The sequence below is a fragment of the Morone saxatilis genome, unplaced genomic scaffold (assembly GCF_004916995.1).
Source record: "Morone saxatilis isolate NCDOM2014 unplaced genomic scaffold, NCSU_SB_2.0 Contig15, whole genome shotgun sequence".
Taxonomy (NCBI): Eukaryota; Metazoa; Chordata; class Actinopteri; family Moronidae; genus Morone; species Morone saxatilis.
In genome coordinates, this window is record NW_023339707.1 from 14626793 (window position 1) to 14643908 (window position 17116).

General features: G+C 40.7%; 2 protein-coding genes across 2 annotated transcripts in view; both read left to right on the plus strand.

The window, feature by feature from the left end:
- The first annotated feature begins 7332 nt into the window (after window positions 1–7332).
- si:dkey-32e6.6 (extracellular matrix protein 2) lies at window positions 7333–8910 on the plus strand. The gene is made up of 2 exons (XM_035657307.1): window positions 7333–7645; window positions 8605–8910. The coding sequence occupies exons 1-2, from the start codon at window positions 7368–7370 to the stop codon at window positions 8780–8782; spliced, it is 456 nt and encodes a 151-aa protein (XP_035513200.1). The 5' UTR covers window positions 7333–7367; the 3' UTR covers window positions 8783–8910.
- Window positions 8911–15031: 6121 nt separating this feature from the next.
- Window positions 15032–17116, plus strand: part of bgnb (biglycan b) — a 14713-nt gene continuing 12628 nt past the window's right edge. Inside the window, exon 1 of the mRNA XM_035656690.1 lies at window positions 15032–15283. The gene's annotated coding sequence lies outside the window, so the exon portion shown is untranslated. The remainder of the gene's footprint in view (window positions 15284–17116) is intronic.

Here is a 17116-nt window from a genome sequence, read left to right on the forward strand (position 1 = left end):
CACACACACACTCTCTCTCTCACACACACACACACACACACACACACACACACACACACACACACACACTCACACAGCATGCATGCACACAATTCACAGAAGTTATGACAGCTGACCTTGTGTACTTAGATGAGCAGGCGTGTCAGAGAGAGCTCGAGGGCAGCTGTATGGGTGTGTTTGTGCATGTATGTCTCGATGTGTGTGTGTGTGTGTGTGTGGGCGTGTGTGTGTGTCTTGTGTTTGTTACTGTTGTTTAAATATAGTGAATTCCAGTGGGTTTCGTCTTTGCTCCCTGGGATCCTTGTGAACCACGGTGGGAGCTTCATGGAAAGCTGAGGAAAAGAAAAACGTGAAAGAAAGAGAGACAGAAAAGGGGAATTGTAGAAACTTTGGATTGCACTGTATGACTGATTTAATTCATTAAAACACAAAACATTATCCAAATAGGAACAGAAAAAAGGAAGAGTTTGAGTGAAGCTTAAATGGAGAAAATTCAACTAGGCTGCTCTCTAGCCTTCGTTCTACATCTGACACTTGACCTCATTAGTGGTGAGAGCAGCAGTCTTCCCATTGGCACTGCAAGCTTATTAGCTGGTCCTCTATTTTAAAAGCCTCATTCAGCACCACATAGACAACAGAGTGCGGACACACTCAACCGGACCTGAACTCTGCCAACACAGCAGGAAATGATACCGTGAAGGTCATTTGCGAGACCCAAGTGGCCTAAAACAAGACTCCTCCCTGTCAACCGGACGATATGTTATTCTGCAGACCTTTAATAATTAAATCCACATTGAACTGCTTGTGGAGAACTGTATTCATCACGTAGCTGTGTGTGTGAGGTGTGTGGAGAAACAGACAGAGAGGGATTGAGCGAATATTGAGAAACAGAATGAAGAATAAATTGGTTAATGGTAAAATAAGCTGCAGTGTGCTGGTTTTGGTTAGTGGAGCGTCTCTGTTCCATGTCATGGAGTCTGTGTTATGGTTGCCTCCTGCTGGGGTTCAGTGATTGGAAGCTACTGTGGAGGATACTGGAGGTTACAGGGAGCTGGGGAGTAGCAGTTTGGACCCAGGCTGACTGCCAGCATCTCACCTCATTATCTGCCTTGTTAATACGTCTCATCTATGGTCAGTATTGTGTATTTGTGTTTAGATTCATTTATTATAAGCTAATATAATATAGATAATTGGATGTTCTTTTTCCCAGATCCATTTTATTTACTCAGTAAATCTATCCCCGATCTGTTTTTATTTTGTGTCCCTCTGGGTGTGTTTACAATTGCTGCCAATGTGTGGACCTCATGTAAAACATACACACATGCTTAACAACCAGTTTTTATGTTCTTGTACTTTACTTGACTATTACCATTATATGGTACTTTATACCTGGCTCCATTACATTTCAGAGGGAATTAATATACTTTTTACTTCACTTCATCTTCATCGTTACTTGTTATAAAGATTTTACGTACAAAGAAACTTATTTCCACTCAAATATAACATAAAAATTCTAAAATTCAGTGTTACAGATTGAACAGTCAGTATATGAAGTAGATTCCCTCAACTGATTATGACAATAAAATGCTGCTTATACAATAAAGTATCAGTAATAGTGATTAAATAATAGATATATCATGAAAACTATCACAAGGGGCATTTTGCTCATAATACTGTACATGAAAACTGCCCCTCAAGGGCAAAACTAGCAGCTTTCATCTCTGAACACACAGATGCAAATGTAAAAACAAACAAACCCCCTCCCCCCCACAGACACACACACACTAAGACACACACATGCCTGTTTGCTGTCTTCTCCCGGCTCTTTATTATGAACTTGTCAGCTCAAATAATAGTCTTGCCTGCTTCCATATCTGCTCTTCCTCCAGTCGATCAAAACGTAACAGTGATCACATCACTGCTGCCAGCCCAACAGACCTGATGCCAAACTCCACGTTAACTGACACAACCAGAACACGTTTTGAATTACATCAATGGATTAAAGCTACATAAAAAAAGATTATAGTATTTCATGGGTAATATGTTTTAAATTATATTTTTTATTTTATGCCATCAAACATTTTTATTGGGAAAATGATCGTAATCTGGACTTTCTGCTTACATTACCTAATACTACAGGGTGTTCTGCAGCTAAACATAGGCCTAAATAGCCTCATAAATGTGTCATCAGTTTAACGTTTATCCAGAAAAACTACACTGGGAGCATTAATTAATAACTGACACAGTAGTGTCTTATTTTATTTTGTGGCTAAATAGATAGTAGTTTGGGCTGAGCCTGAATAATGTTTTTGTCTATTTGTTTTTTTATTAGTTGTTATCTTGGCAGAGGCTGTTTTTGAATCTTCATGTCGATTTATCATCGCTGTAGGCTCAGGCTGACTGCATGTAGGCACAAGTTCAGTGAACATCACACCAAAGATGTGTCTGCAGTGTTATGTTATGACGTGTCGGTGCCCGATAGGACTTGTTACGAAAGCGCTTTCATCTTTGGACCAGCACAAATTAATTTTGTAATACACTTGCATAAATTGAGAACGAGCACACATGCACACACGACCACACAAAAACACACCAACTATGCTTGAAGCCTCATAACTTTAATTAAGTGATCTTTGGCTTTCATTTAAATGTCTCCTCTTTGGTTACAAACACACTGTATTTGGATTGGCAGCATTTCTAATCTAGGATAGGATATACTTTTAATGTCCCCGTAGGGAAATCGGTTTTGGACTCCATCCTCCAGTTCCACAGAATATATATATATAAAAAAAAACATGCTGCATTGTAGGAAAATGAGAATACAGTTCTAGAGAATGCAATTTCTGAAGCAATTGTGAATGCTGACACCATGCTGAACTGCTGGCTTTGAAAGTGTTTGTGGAATATTTGAAGATCTGTTGAAAAGTACGCTGAATTGCTCACTCTAAAAGTTAAATGATATTAATAATCTGTAAAAGGTGGAAGATTTGTTGGGGTGTTGAAGGGCTGTCAATATACTGAATCACTGGCTCTAATTTGTTGGAAGTAACTGAAAGGAGTATTGTAGTTGGAAAACTGTTAAAAGAAACTATGAATGGGACTAAAAACTTGAATATATCTCATAAGGTTTAATATTGTTTCCAACAGAATGATTAGACATAAGTTGACAAAGTGTAGAAAGGAGTTTGAACACTATGAAAAGTAGTTAGAAAAGTGAGAAAGAATCAAATTGCGTTGAAAGGAACTGAAAAGTTGACTAAATGTGGTCAAGATTTTGAATATTAGAAGATTTGAATTAGTTAAAAACTTGATGAATACTTCTGTCTGTCTGTCTGTCTGTCTGTCTCTTTGCTGTTAAACTGGGTTAATTAGCTCATCCCAATTAGATGTGTGTTACCATGGTGATGCTGCCTGCTCTGTGTGTCTCCTGGCTTAGATGCTTCATTAGATAGAGATTTTATTTGAGGCACACCTTTCATGTTTGTGCTTCCACGGCCAAGACCGTAACTCCTATCACTGAAATGGAGATACTATCAGCGAGACGAGAGCCTGCTCACCACATGTGGTGAGATTTGTGTCGGTAGGGTTAAAAATGTGACCACACTAGCTGTCGGAAGAAGTGGCTGCTTCTGCTTCACCTCTGAAATGTTTTCTCCCATCTTAAAATGGAAGTAAATGAGGCAGTTGGTTGGTGCTCCTGTCGTTTGAAAGCTCATAAAGACAAAACTGTAACTCCGTTTGCTTCCACAGTTAATGTCTGCGACCACAACAAAGTTTCCTATGTTTTAATGTACAAATCATGTATGTGGAGTGACAATTATGGCTCTGAGAGCAAGTTTAATACTCATTTTTTTAGACGATTTCATATCGTCTGTCCACTCTAGTGATGATGTCACCCACTCTAGCTCTGAACATTCCACGCAATACACACTAATGGAAAAGTCTCAGAAGGGCTGAAACTTTCATGAAATTTAAACTGAAATTGTGTCAAAAGTTTGAAAGATATGAAAAAGCTGAATTAATGCAAGAAAGTCCTACTTGTCATGAACGTATTAAAGTTTGAATGGAGTTTCTATGTGAATGTATAAGTTCGTGGGAAGAGGTTGAAGATGACTTTTTTGAAAAAAAGTTGAATATTTTGTAAAGTTTTAAAGGGGTTGGAAGTCTATAACAGCTAGAAATGTCTGAAAGATGTGGAATATTTGAGAGTTCGAATGAACTTTCTAGCTGAAAGTATAAATTGAGTAGTTAAGAGTTAAAAAATCATGAAAAACTGAGAATCCTCCATAAGGATTAAATAGGGAACATCCTTAGGAAAAACAGGAATATTATGGAAAGTATGAAAGGTATCAATGAGAAAAGTTTGAATGAAGTTTCTACATTGAAAAATGTCGAAGTGATTAAGTGCTAAAAAAACAAAAAAAAGTAAAAAAAAAGTAGAAGAACATGGTTGTGAATGCTGAGTCAGCAACTAACGTCAACATCTCAACAACACAGCTTACATGTCACAGTTTGCACATATAAATACACACAAATACAATATATTGCATATCGCACCACCTACATGGCCACCATCCTACATTATCTGTTTGAGATGAGAATCATAGTGGACATAGGCAGGATGTTTATAATGGTTCAGTCTGCTCTGGGGAACCCTGAAAGAGGATAAGAGCTCTGGGTGGAGAATGTGAGTTGGATCAGAAACTATTTGTATGTCTATATCTTTATAAAATATATATCACTATATCACTACATATGAACAGTATTCACAACTCTATGTACCACAGCAGTAAATATGTGACATGTTCTGTGCTTAATTTAATCACAATGTGCTTCAGTCTGTTTTTAACAGATGTGACAAATGGTTCTAAATACTGAGATAAGTTCAGTGCACACAGAAGTCTGCACCATAATGACGTGATGTAGCCTAGCTGAAGCCACGTCCTGCCATCATCTATCCATCATTCCATTTTTCTTAAAGTTCAGTCTTGGCCTGTCTAGTCTGCTTAGCACAGCTGCTCTGCCTGGCTACATTACCCATCCTGGCCAGGTTGTCAAGTTCATAAGCCAGCTTGTGTAGTTCTGGCACGGTGGGCTCAGCACAGACTGAACTGTGTGTATATGTAACTATTGTACTTGTGCTTCTGTATCTGTGTGTGTGTGTGTGTTTGGGAGAGCGAGACTAACCCTTCTGTGTGCTGGTTCCCATTAGAACCCATCACCCTGAGGATGAGCAGGCCATCAGCTTGATTACTCCTGGCCATGCTTTGCACAAAACATGGACACTTACACTATTGTGCACACAAGCACATTTGGTTTTTATGTAAGCGCTGTTTGCCTCTCTATAAATGCTTCAGAAATGAAGTAATAAATTAATCCTGGAAAGAGAGTGCGTGTTCGCTGTAATTTATTTGTATATAAATCTTCAGTATGTATTATTTATTTGTGAATTTCCTTTTTTTAAATTCATAAGTTTGTGTTTTTCTATGAGCATGTCAATTCTTTGTGCATGTGTTAGTGTTTCTTTTTCATGTCATGTTGCATGTACATGTGTGTTGGTGTGTGCGTATGTGTGTAGGTGCCAGTGGGTGGGAGTGTAGAGGGTGGAGGACTCTGAGAAGAGAGGACTGTGTGTCCCTTCGCTCATTAATACCATGTGGAGCTCTAAGCAGCGGCGGACTGCTGCTGAGCTCGCTGGCAAAGATTTAGAATACAAATCAGCAGCAAACAACTGGTCTGAACTGGTCCTGAGAAATGGATGAAGCGATACAATTTCAAACAGAAACCACATTTTCATAGCAATTTATAACTGCCACAACACGTACAGTTAAAACAAAAAGCCTGCTGTGTTCTCAGTGTTGGCTTGTGTATTTTGAGTTAAATCTGTCACTGTATTCCCTCCCGTGTCTTAACTTTGTTTTCCATAAAACATTTAATGTTGTATTAATGTGATGTTTTATGACACCTCTGTTAAACAGAAAGGCATGTGACCAACCTCACCTTGCTTGATCGAACTGAAGGAGGGAGGACTCTAGTTAACCATGACCTTTCCTGTGATACTGACAAATGATCAGACATTGCTTAATGTACCAATATTTTGACAGATTTAGGGATTTTAACCCCTTCTCATTGTCGCACATCATCTTATCTATCGCATGGAAACCCTAACCCCACGAAAACACCAATGATTAATGTAACCTGGGAGTTGTAAAGTTCAAGGGAGGAGAGTTAATGCAGGGGTCTTACTGTAAGTCACCTTTACAAGTAGAAGAAATGCTGAGGCACTGAACATCGGTCAAACAGATGCCGGTCCAAGAGTCTCCGACATCACCCTTCACTCTCTCTCTCCTCATTGGTCCGTATTTCACTTCATTGTGTGATCATTGGCTGGCCACCTTAGGGTCTTCTGGGCCCATTGGCTGTTTAGTGTGGTCTATGAATGGCGGAAGGACAGGAAATTAGGTTCCTCTCCTGCTGTGAGCTGTGCTGTAAACTCACAACAGCTGTGAAGGATCTTCTAACAAAAACATAGAACCCCCTATACTCCAACTTCACCCCAGACCCCTGAAATCTGCCCCCACCCGCCTCCATTTATCCACCACTCAGCCACAAATTTCCCCTCACACTGCCATGCTCTCTTACATTGTGTACCCCCCAGGCCCCATTATTTTCTCCCCTGCAGCCTAGCCTCCTACTCTGCACTCTTGACTCGCAGACTCCCCAACAGCGCTATGCAGGAGTCCAGCAACTATAAAACATGCAGTGAAAAGCCTTGGAATAAGAGAGGAAGTGGGTATCCATTAATACATTTAAGTGTAACGTTACCATGATCTCTATCTTAGGTTAGCAGGTTGGCATGTTAACATTTTACAGTGCTAAACACTACAGCTAAGGCTGATGGGAATGCCATTCTTTGAGCTGTTATTTTGTCCACGAATTGGAGTGATTTTGACCTGATTATGGTGCTGGATGAAAGTCAGGGGATCACCAAAGTTCTTACAATTTATCAAATTTTGTGCCAGTCTATCTAGTACATACTGAAATATTTCTCAGGATAAGTGAAAAACTTTGTTCTGCGAATGGTGCTAGAGGAAAAATTAGGGGATTAACAGATTCAGTATAATGTATCACCTGGAGACTAGGCATGTCTGGAGTTAATCCCATGGAAATCCATTTAATAGTTGAGATATTTCAGTCTGGACCAAAGTTGTGCATCGACCAACTGTCCAACAGACTGACACTGAACTCATTGAACACATCATTTTGATTTTCTTGCAGATATCTGACTGAGATTCATGACTATTCTGTGTCCTCTCAGGTCACTGGAAGCCTTGGACCTGTCCTACAACCAATTCACCTCTGTCCCAATGAATCTGCCTCGCTGTCTCCGTAAACTGACCCTCCAACACAACAACATTAGTTACATCCCAGCCTTCGCGTTCCGTCACCTGCGGCCCGGCCTACAGTCCCTCTGTCTATCCCACAATGACTTGAGAAATGAGGGTATGGAAAGAGTCTCTTTTGTCGGAACATACCGCTCACTGAGTGAGCTTTTACTGGACAATAATCGTTTGGAAGATGTCCCTCGCTGTGTTCGACAGTTCAAGAACCTGCAGGTGCTGAGGCTGGACAACAACCAGATCAGGTAGAATCACACTTTCCATAAAGTCAGTTTAATGTGATTTTCATAATGCAGGGATAAGGTAAATGCTATTTTGCTTGTTAGCCAATCCTGCCCTAATAGCATTAGTTCTGCTAGTGCAGCTCCCTTTGGAAATTACTCTAAGGAGCTTGGCAAAGAAGCAAATAATATATTGTGGCACATTCAGTGTCTTATGGAAATTTATTTATTCAAACCAACATTTTAACAATAGTCCGTAGTCAGTATAATTATGAAAACTGTTTTCACAAACATTTCCAATTACTGTCTGTGAACTGTTCCAGACTCTGTGTCCCCTTTAATATAACACAATTAGACTGGTGACCAAAGCAATTAATGAACATCAAGTGTTAGAAGGTCGATTTCCTTATTTGGGAGATTTCCCGAAATGCAATCACATTGCTAAGTTAAAATGAACATGAGAAGTATTATTCTCATATGAAAGACAAAGGAGAGATCTCAACAAGAGTCTACTCTTCAATCGACTATACTTTGAGCTAAATGCTAACTTTAGCATGTTAACATGCTCATAATGACTGTAGTAACATGCTGATGGTTAGCAGGTACCATGTTTACCATCATGGTTTGACGTGTTAGCATGCTCCAGTCCCCAGTTGTAATCAGATCGTCAGCATTGTTATTATATGGACTGCATCTTAACCACTAGGCCTGGGTACCCCATTTCATTAGTTTAGCAGGTATTCAGTCATTACCCAAAGTATTGGACAGATTGAAATTTTAATGTGATGATAGCGCTAGAGGGAAGGGCACCACTATTGATATTAGTGATTGCAATTCATCAACGGGGGGGGCATGAATGTACGTGTGAAGAAAATTTCATGTCAATCTGTTAATAGCTGTTGATACATTCCACTCAGACCCACAGAAGTGAACCTCAAGATGTAGTATGTCTAAATGTACGTGTCTGTATGTTGTGGTTGCAGGCTGCTGAGGAAATGGGGGGTGTGCCACCCTCGTAATTCTGGCTCCACCTTGGCTTCGATCCATTTGGAAAATAATCTGCTGGAGGTGGAGAGGATTCCCCCAAATGCCTTCTCCTGTCTCGCTGATGCTCAGGGACTGGTCCTGTACCCACAGCAGGGTTACTCATACGACCAGTAGACCACACAGTGGGACAGACATGCAGTACATAGACAGACACATACCCACAATATATGCATGTGCATCCTCATGAGAAGCTCCGAAAAAAGTCAGTCAGTGCTATCATTGTATCATCTCCAAACCCATAATTTTCCTTCTCATATTGTCTTTGATTAGGAAAATGACTGTAATGGTTTTTATAATGTATTAAAGCAAATGTCTAATATACACTGTAATGGAACTATCATATAAAATGCTCCTGAGAGTGTAAAAAGATCATTTAAGTGCAATCTTGATCTGCGCAAAACACTTTTTTAAATCTGTCTTTTCATTAAAGAATAAGGTATTAAAGAGATACTTTTGAGAAAATGAAGACTGAAATGGATTAACTCATGTCTCTAGTCTAAGTCTAGGGCTTGTGGGAGTCTTTAATCAGGGTAAGTAGAAAAATGTGACAGAGATACGAGGGGTCATAAAGCAGTCAGATCTTGGGACTGCAGCATGGGGGTCCCTGAGAGAAAATGAAAATGTCTGGTGACACAGTGTGAACCTCAGGGGCCCATTAGGAAGGAAAATATAAACATCACGCAGGTTCTCTATCACCAGATGAGGTCCAACATAAACATCCACCACCAGCCGCTCAGCAAAAATACAGAGTCACCCTGACTATTAGGGGGGGCCTCAGTCAGGGCCTCCAAACATGTAGAGGTGACGTCAGACACTGTAGGATTATGTACAGTGATTGGGGTGCAGGTATGTGTGCGTGAGAGAAGCAGGGCAGCCCAGTATTTGGGTTAGCAGGAGGGAAGAAGGTGAGGAACATGTTAGCGCAGAGTGGGGCTATGAGTCAAACAACAAGCTGACTTTTAACACACAATACAGGGATTGTTCTAAAGCTGATCAGTGAAAGATGAGAAGAGCAACAGTTCATGTCTAGTTGAGTCCAATAAGACGAAGCTAGTGACAGGAAAGGAGATTCAAAACAGAGAATGGAGGAAGGCAGAGGGCTGTGTTCAGAGCCATTTTCCTGTTTCCCAGGAACTAAAGGCACTGGAGCTCTGGTGTCTTTCCAACCTCATTGACGAAATGACTTCTAAATGTTCTCTCATTCTCTCTTTGTGTATCTATTGCCACTATTGTATCTCACTGCCCATCTTGATCCCTCTCCCTATGCCCTTTCTCTCTCACCTCCTCCTGCACAGTTAAGTACAAAATCAGCTAACAATGCACCATTCTTCTGTTTCAACATATCAATGATCTCGGGCCCCTTCAGAGATGCTTGGAGCTCTGTGGTACAAGTGTGGCGTGAATGAGAGCCTTGTTGTCCATAACATTTCTGGGCTAGGTACCATCCTGATGATAACATAACAGAGCCCGAGGAAAAAGCAAAACCCTGTTGCACTCTCTAGTTATTGTTTTCTCTGAAACATCAACTCCCTCTCTTTTTATTCCTCCCATCCTGTATTATTACCCAGAAACTTGCCTTGATTCACAATGTAGTCAGCTACTTTACATCAAATCCTGCTGCGACAAACATAATATCTGTATTTGCAGTCTCACAGAGAAAAAAAAACAAACTACAAACTAAATATTTTATGAGAGCTGATGCAAGTGCGAGCAATTCACTGTTGGAGTAGTCTCTTTAATCTGTTAAACCGCCCATGCAAAGACACAATAGGCCTAGACTTTACAGTATATCACTTAGACTAATGAATATAATTAAAATGATAAAATGTTGAGTCGTGCTCAGTGTGTGAAGTCGTAATTTACAGACAGTGCACTTGCTCTGTTGACTAGCTGGCTCCAGGTATGAGTTTTGAACAGCAAGCAGTATTTTCTGCGGCTCTAAATGAAGAACACAAGGTCCTCTGCAAATGCTACAGTTACAAGAGAGGGAGGGAGAAGGACTGAGGATGAGAGAGATAGACTGTAAATAAGAGAGAGAATGCAGCTGGGTTATTAAGAGGCAAACACAAAGTGAACAAATTTGTGAGAGCACAGAGTACATGTATGGTCTGAATACGTGATGTGAACACACACACGCGTTTTTATACGTTTCACTCTCTCAGCCTGGGCGTGTAATCACATGTTAGATTTCTGCTTTCAGTCTTGTGCATGTGGTGCAGTCTCCATAATTGTACAGTCATTTTACAAACAGCACATTACTGTCTAAGAAACTCCACATTCACATTTATACTGCAGTTCCTACACGTAGAGGCAGAACCGAAGCTCTGCGCAAAAACAACCAAACTCATCAGTCCTCTTTTTGCAGTTTCCCATCATGCCTTCACATCTTCAAATTTGACAGATTTGCCACTTCACTGACGTCCATCATATTGCATGTGACATGACTAAACTGTTAAACCGACATCCCACATCACTCCCAACAGATGTTTCGCATCCCGTCGAGCTGAGGCCAGAGCCCGTTTGTAAGAGGTTGACCGTAGAGCGGTGTAGTGCTTTTATTCTCCCATGCTCGGTCTGTTCTACCCGGCGACAGCAGCTTCCTGTGTTTGTTATTGGAGGAGCGGGGGAGTGCTGGCTGATAAAATAAAAAGCACCAGTACACATGGAGAAAAACAGTTAAAGAATTTCTTTTCCCGAGTCAAATGGGCATCACAAGCCGATAAAGAGAGGCAAGGAGAAAGAGGACATTTCCTTTGTTAGAACATGATAATGGGTTCCAGTGTTAAGGGTCAACTATTTGGGGTCAACAACAATGTTCTTACTGCAGCGTGTAGGAGAACTAACTACTCGGCCATCAGTCTTGGTGTGCTCATCCTTGATAGCTAGCAACTTTAAAGACTATGAAGTACATTTTTATTGGCCTAACTTCCAAATCCCAAAACACAGAAACAACTCTTTGGTTAATATTATTCTCCTCTTTCTGCACAGGAAGGCACACACACATTAACTGCATGGCAGCACCTACGCACGAGCTAACGAGTGGGTGTGCTAATCTCTAGAGACACGTTAGCTGAACACTCGTAGGACAAAAAGAGTTTAATTTGGATGCCAAGCCCTCCAGCTACAGACCAACACCATAATCAACTGAACCACAGCGAGAGAGAGAGAGGGAGCGACGGGTAGACGGAGAAATAAAGAGTGAGAACCAGAGAGAAGACAGAATCTAAAAACCGAGAGAGAGGAAGCAGAGAAGGGAGGAATGTTATCTGCAAAGACCTTTATCAAAACTCTGTTCCCTGCCAACACCCCTACAGGGTATTGATCTGGTCTGCATGCCTTCTCCACTACTGTGGATACAGCACTCTTTGAAAGAAAGAAAGAAAGAAAGAAAGAAAGGCATATAACATGCATATAAAAAGACAGGCAGGAGTGTCAGTCTCCTCTTATATTGATATAGATGATAAGGAAAGTGATTATAATTTGATGCTCCCGAAGCAGCAGAGCTCAAGGATAATGTGTAGATAACTACAAACGTCTGTGTGGGGCTGATTTTGCACAGGGTCGGAAAAGTTCCCAGATGGTGTGGCTTGCCAAACTCGCTGCCTCGCTCTGGGTGCTGGCAATACGGAGAGGAAATCAGAGTCAGTGAGAAAAACACTTCATCCTGCCAGAACAAAATTTAATAGAAAACCGTGAGAAGACACAAAATCATACGTTTTATAATCACAGTGCTAGAAATACGTTTTCGGCATGATTTTGGTAGAGCTTAGTGGTATCGCCATGTTCTCTCCCAGTACTAAAGTGAGTGTGTGTGATGTGATGGTAAACGTCCCTAAAACTCTTGTGGAAATATGACCTGGGACGTATGCAATAAATATACAGCATTAAGATCTCTGTCATCATAATAAGTACATCAACAATATTTTCTAAAAAATTAAAATGATGGTTAAATACATTTTTATGTAGCTTTACCCTCCAAAACCTCCTGGTCGCTAAGGTGATGTTGGGAGAAAAAGGTCCTGGGGAGAACCTGTTTGGTAACACTTTATTTAAAGGGGTGCACATAAAACTGATATTACACCATCATAACCATGAACATGAAGGAATCTTTATAAATATTTATGACTGGTGTTTCATTAAGTGTTTTTTGGTCAATTAATCAAACCTAACCTAACCCCTATTGAAAATGAATCACACTTCACAACATTCATAAAGACTTCACAGGTATCACGTCATGGTTATGAAGGTGTCATGTCCGTCTCATGCGCACCCTTTTAAATAAAGTGGTACCACCTGTTTTTAAGGTCCAGCGTTTGGGATTTAGTAGCATCTAGCAGTGTAATAGATGAAAGGCCCCCATCTGGGTACTTTGGCCTTGAGTTAAGCCCCTGCCCCCTTTTGGGTAAAAGCAGCCCCTCTAATTTGACTGGCGGTAAATGCAAGTTCTGAAGTCTTTGCCGATTTCATTGCATAAAATAAGAATACCGTATCACTTTTATTATTATTACTATTTGGAGCCAGAATCTTTTTGCCAGCAAGCCAAACAAGTATCTTATGTCATTACCTCAACAATTGTGTTGAATAGGGTCTGCCTCAGTCTGATGTGCTGATGAACTACCTCATTGAATCACATATTTCTGACATCTGACATTGTTTCTGTCGGTGAGACTTTTTATTTTTCTGAACGGTCATCTGTCCAGTGTTATGTTACTGTAAACTAATTACATCGCTGTGGCGAAGCGGAACCACCGTTTGTGTTTATTAAGCGACGAGCCAACAGAAGTGGAAAACATGTTTTAGCTCCATTTCCTACCTTGCTCAGCTGAGTTTATGTGAACTATTGGGGTCAAAAGATCCTCTGCTCCAGACTGTCAAACCAAACTCCATTCTTTTGTATTTCTTTTTGTAATTTTAGGGGCTTTTATTGCTTTTAATTGATAGTGTCAGCTAAAGAGTGACAGGAAAAGAGAGAGAGAGACGATGATACGCAGGAAAGGGGCCACAGGTTGGATTTAAACCCTGGGCTGCTGTAGCAAGGACACAGCTTTGGTACATGGGGCACAGGCGCTACCAGGTGAGTTATCAGGGCGCCCCCCAAACTCCATTCAAATAGTGTTTTATTGTATTTTTTCACAGAAAAAACTTTAGTTCCACCATCACAGTTACAATCGGCACAAAGGTCCTTAGTAACATCATTGTTTGCCACAAACACATATTAACTGTCTAAGTCCCACAGTTGACCATTTTTATCCTCTCAGCAGATGGCTTAAAGCCACTCTTCATCTCTGCTTTTACTGTCTGTAAGTAAAGAAAGTCGTAAACATTTTATTTTTTTGTTACTGTTTGATGTGCAAAATGCGTCGCAGAAGCTTTTAGACATAGTACCACTAGCCACTTTTAGAGCTCCTGTTTCACCCAAAAGGGGGCGTGGTCGTTCTGAAGACAAGAAAGAGACCTATGGCTGCTCTCATCTATTGCAGATTGCTACTCACTTGCTTCGCCCTCTGCTTCCAAGTGTGGAGGAGAAACTACAGTGGCTGCGAAATGAGCAAAAAACACAAAATCCCCTGTCTAAAAACAGTGTTTGGTTTCTCCCTTCTGGGCTAGTGTAGAAACATGGCGGACTCTATGGAAGGCGACACATGACATCTGGAGATTAAAATGACAAATTTTAAGGTAAAAGAACATAACGATTCCTATATTCAGGTGATTATACACTAATGAAAACATATATATTATATTCCATTTCTGCCAATAGAGCCTCCTAAATGTTACACACTGGACCTTTAATGCCACTGAAATGTGCTGAATGTTAAAGAAACATTTCTGTTGCTCCTAACTTTAAGATTTCATTACAGGAGCCACAATATCAGCTTACTGTGGGTTCCCATGGAGCTACTGTATGTTGCAATTGCACTGTAGTGCTGAGATGTTTCAGACAATGCCATGTTTTAGCTTGTGTTTTAAGTGGCAGTACTAAAATTACAATGTCTTTTATCCAGATTGTCTTCAAAAGCGATTAATTACAGACCTCAGAGACAAAGTTCAAACACAGAGCATTGCCTCCTTCTCTTTCTTCTTCTTTAGGAAACATATGGATACATGAATAAGTAATGGATGCAATAATATAATATTATAAGCTCATTTATACCGTTTTCTATGATATTATGATGCCACTTTTATCATAAGAGTGCCACTAAGTTTAAGTAACACAACTCATATTACTGCAGCTATAATAGTACAGAAGTACTGTACCTCTCCTCCTCCTTCTCCTCCTCCTCCTCCTCCTCCTATTCTTTCCTCCATACAAAAAGTGGAGAAAGGAGGCTGGCTTGTTAACTTTATGGGCTTGACCCCCCCGGCTCGCAGTCATTTCCTCGGTTTGGACTGGAACGAGCATACACGGTGCCCTGACACGGTTCGCAGTGGCACACGGTGGCGGAGGAGCTGCGGCTGGATGTCAGAGGACCTCGGGGAAATACTGCAATAATCCCTAAATGTGATGAAAATATAGGACAACAGTCTCCAGGATAATCTGACGCTCAGAGGGAGAAAAACACCCTTCAATCTACTATTTTGGGAATTTGGAATTAATATCTAATTTCTGTCCATAAGGTAGGGGAGATTGGTTATTTTATTATGTGTGCTATTCAGGGGCAACTTGTTTATTTCCTATATTATATATTATTTTATTCAAATACTAGGTGTGCATGAGGAAGTATAAAGTTTAGGCTATGTGACCTATAGAAACTGTACTTTTATCGTCATATCATTTAGATTTTAGTAGATTTCAAACTCTACAGTTCACACTTTTGCACTTTGATTGACTTTATTTTAACTTTTATACTTTCAGTTAAAGTTGTCATGTTGTTCACACATATTTTGCACCACATAACCTGTCAAATGTGTTTGTTATTTATTTGTTTTTTCCCCCCTCTCGATTATTATATTAAGTATATTATCCGTACAACCTGTTACATCTTTTGGCGCATGGCGCATCTGATGCTGGGATTTTTCGATCAGCTCGTACTCCGGGGTTACACTAGATGGCGCAACGACTCTCCAAAGGATGTGCGATTGGCGCTATCATTAGTGGATGAGATAATAATTTAAGCAAAACCGTTCCTTCCTTTTACTTCGCCCTCAAATCAATGCACCCTTGTGCTCTAATCAGACTGGGAATGTAACACAGGGCATTTATAGCGGGTCTTTTACGTCCATCCCTGCATCATCATTTAGGAAGAATAATTATAGTGAGACGTGCCAATCAACCCCTTCTGGTACACAGGCTGCACTACCCTCAAATTCAGCCTCTGCACACACACACACACACACACACACACAGTGTTCAGATTGAAATGTGTTGAGAGAACTGTGGCCTGAGAAACTTTATTTGGCAGGAACATTATTTTAGCCTGCTCTTTTCCTCGCAGTGTTATACTTTGTCACATAATATGATGCAAACAAATATACAGTCCTTTTTCCCCCATCTCTGGCCCCATTCTGTCTTGTGCTCATGACTTCTTGTCCAGTCAATGCGTAACTATACCATGTATAAGCCATTTGTACGAGTGTAGTTAACTGAGTCACCTTATTGTAAAAAGAGAGCTTCTGACTGTGGAGTCAATGGTCAGACAGGCAAAATGATGGTCTAAATCTGTCTATTTCCTGACCTTCTAGCCTGCCTGCCTATTAGCCAGCCTGTGGGTTGACCACCCTGCACCTGCCAGTCTGTCTCTTCATGCTCCTGTCTGTGTTTTATATAACAACTTGTTCAAGTTCCAAGGGGGATGAGTTCTTCGTATCCTCATTGATCAGTTACAATTCAGCCAAATCGGTGGTTAAATGTTCCCTCACTCTTACAATTTTTAATTCAAGTCAGACTTAAATTCAGGCTCTGGAAATTTCGTCTTTGCCATGTTTTGCCAATAAAATTTTGCTGATTGTTCCATTTTGGTTTTTCAAAAAGCAGCCATTGTTTACAGTCTCTATTCATAGCCCACTTATAACTGGCACAAACTCTGGAATACTCCACATACTTTGAATGAGGCTCATCTGCCCACAGGCACAGATCCTCAGGTCCGCTGTTGACTGATCTGGCCCTTTTTTGTTTTCCTGTATTGCTTTGCTCTCTGTTCCTCTCTGGTTAGGCTTCATCTCTGCAGTGTTGAGCAGCTTGCCACCACATCCAAGCTTGGCGGCAACAGAGAAGCTGCCAAACAGTTCCTTTTTTTAGGGATAGCAGTCACCAAATTACAGCCACTGGGGCAGTTAACTCCACCCGAATGCTCCGACCGGACCCGCCTAGCACTAACTTCTACTGTCTGAAGAGTACATGAATTTGGGTTGTGTGTGTGTACGTGTGTGTGCCTATCAGTCTTTGTGTTCACATGTGGTGAAGGAAGGAGACATGGCACAAGGAAATGAGGGAGGTCAGCCAAATGACCA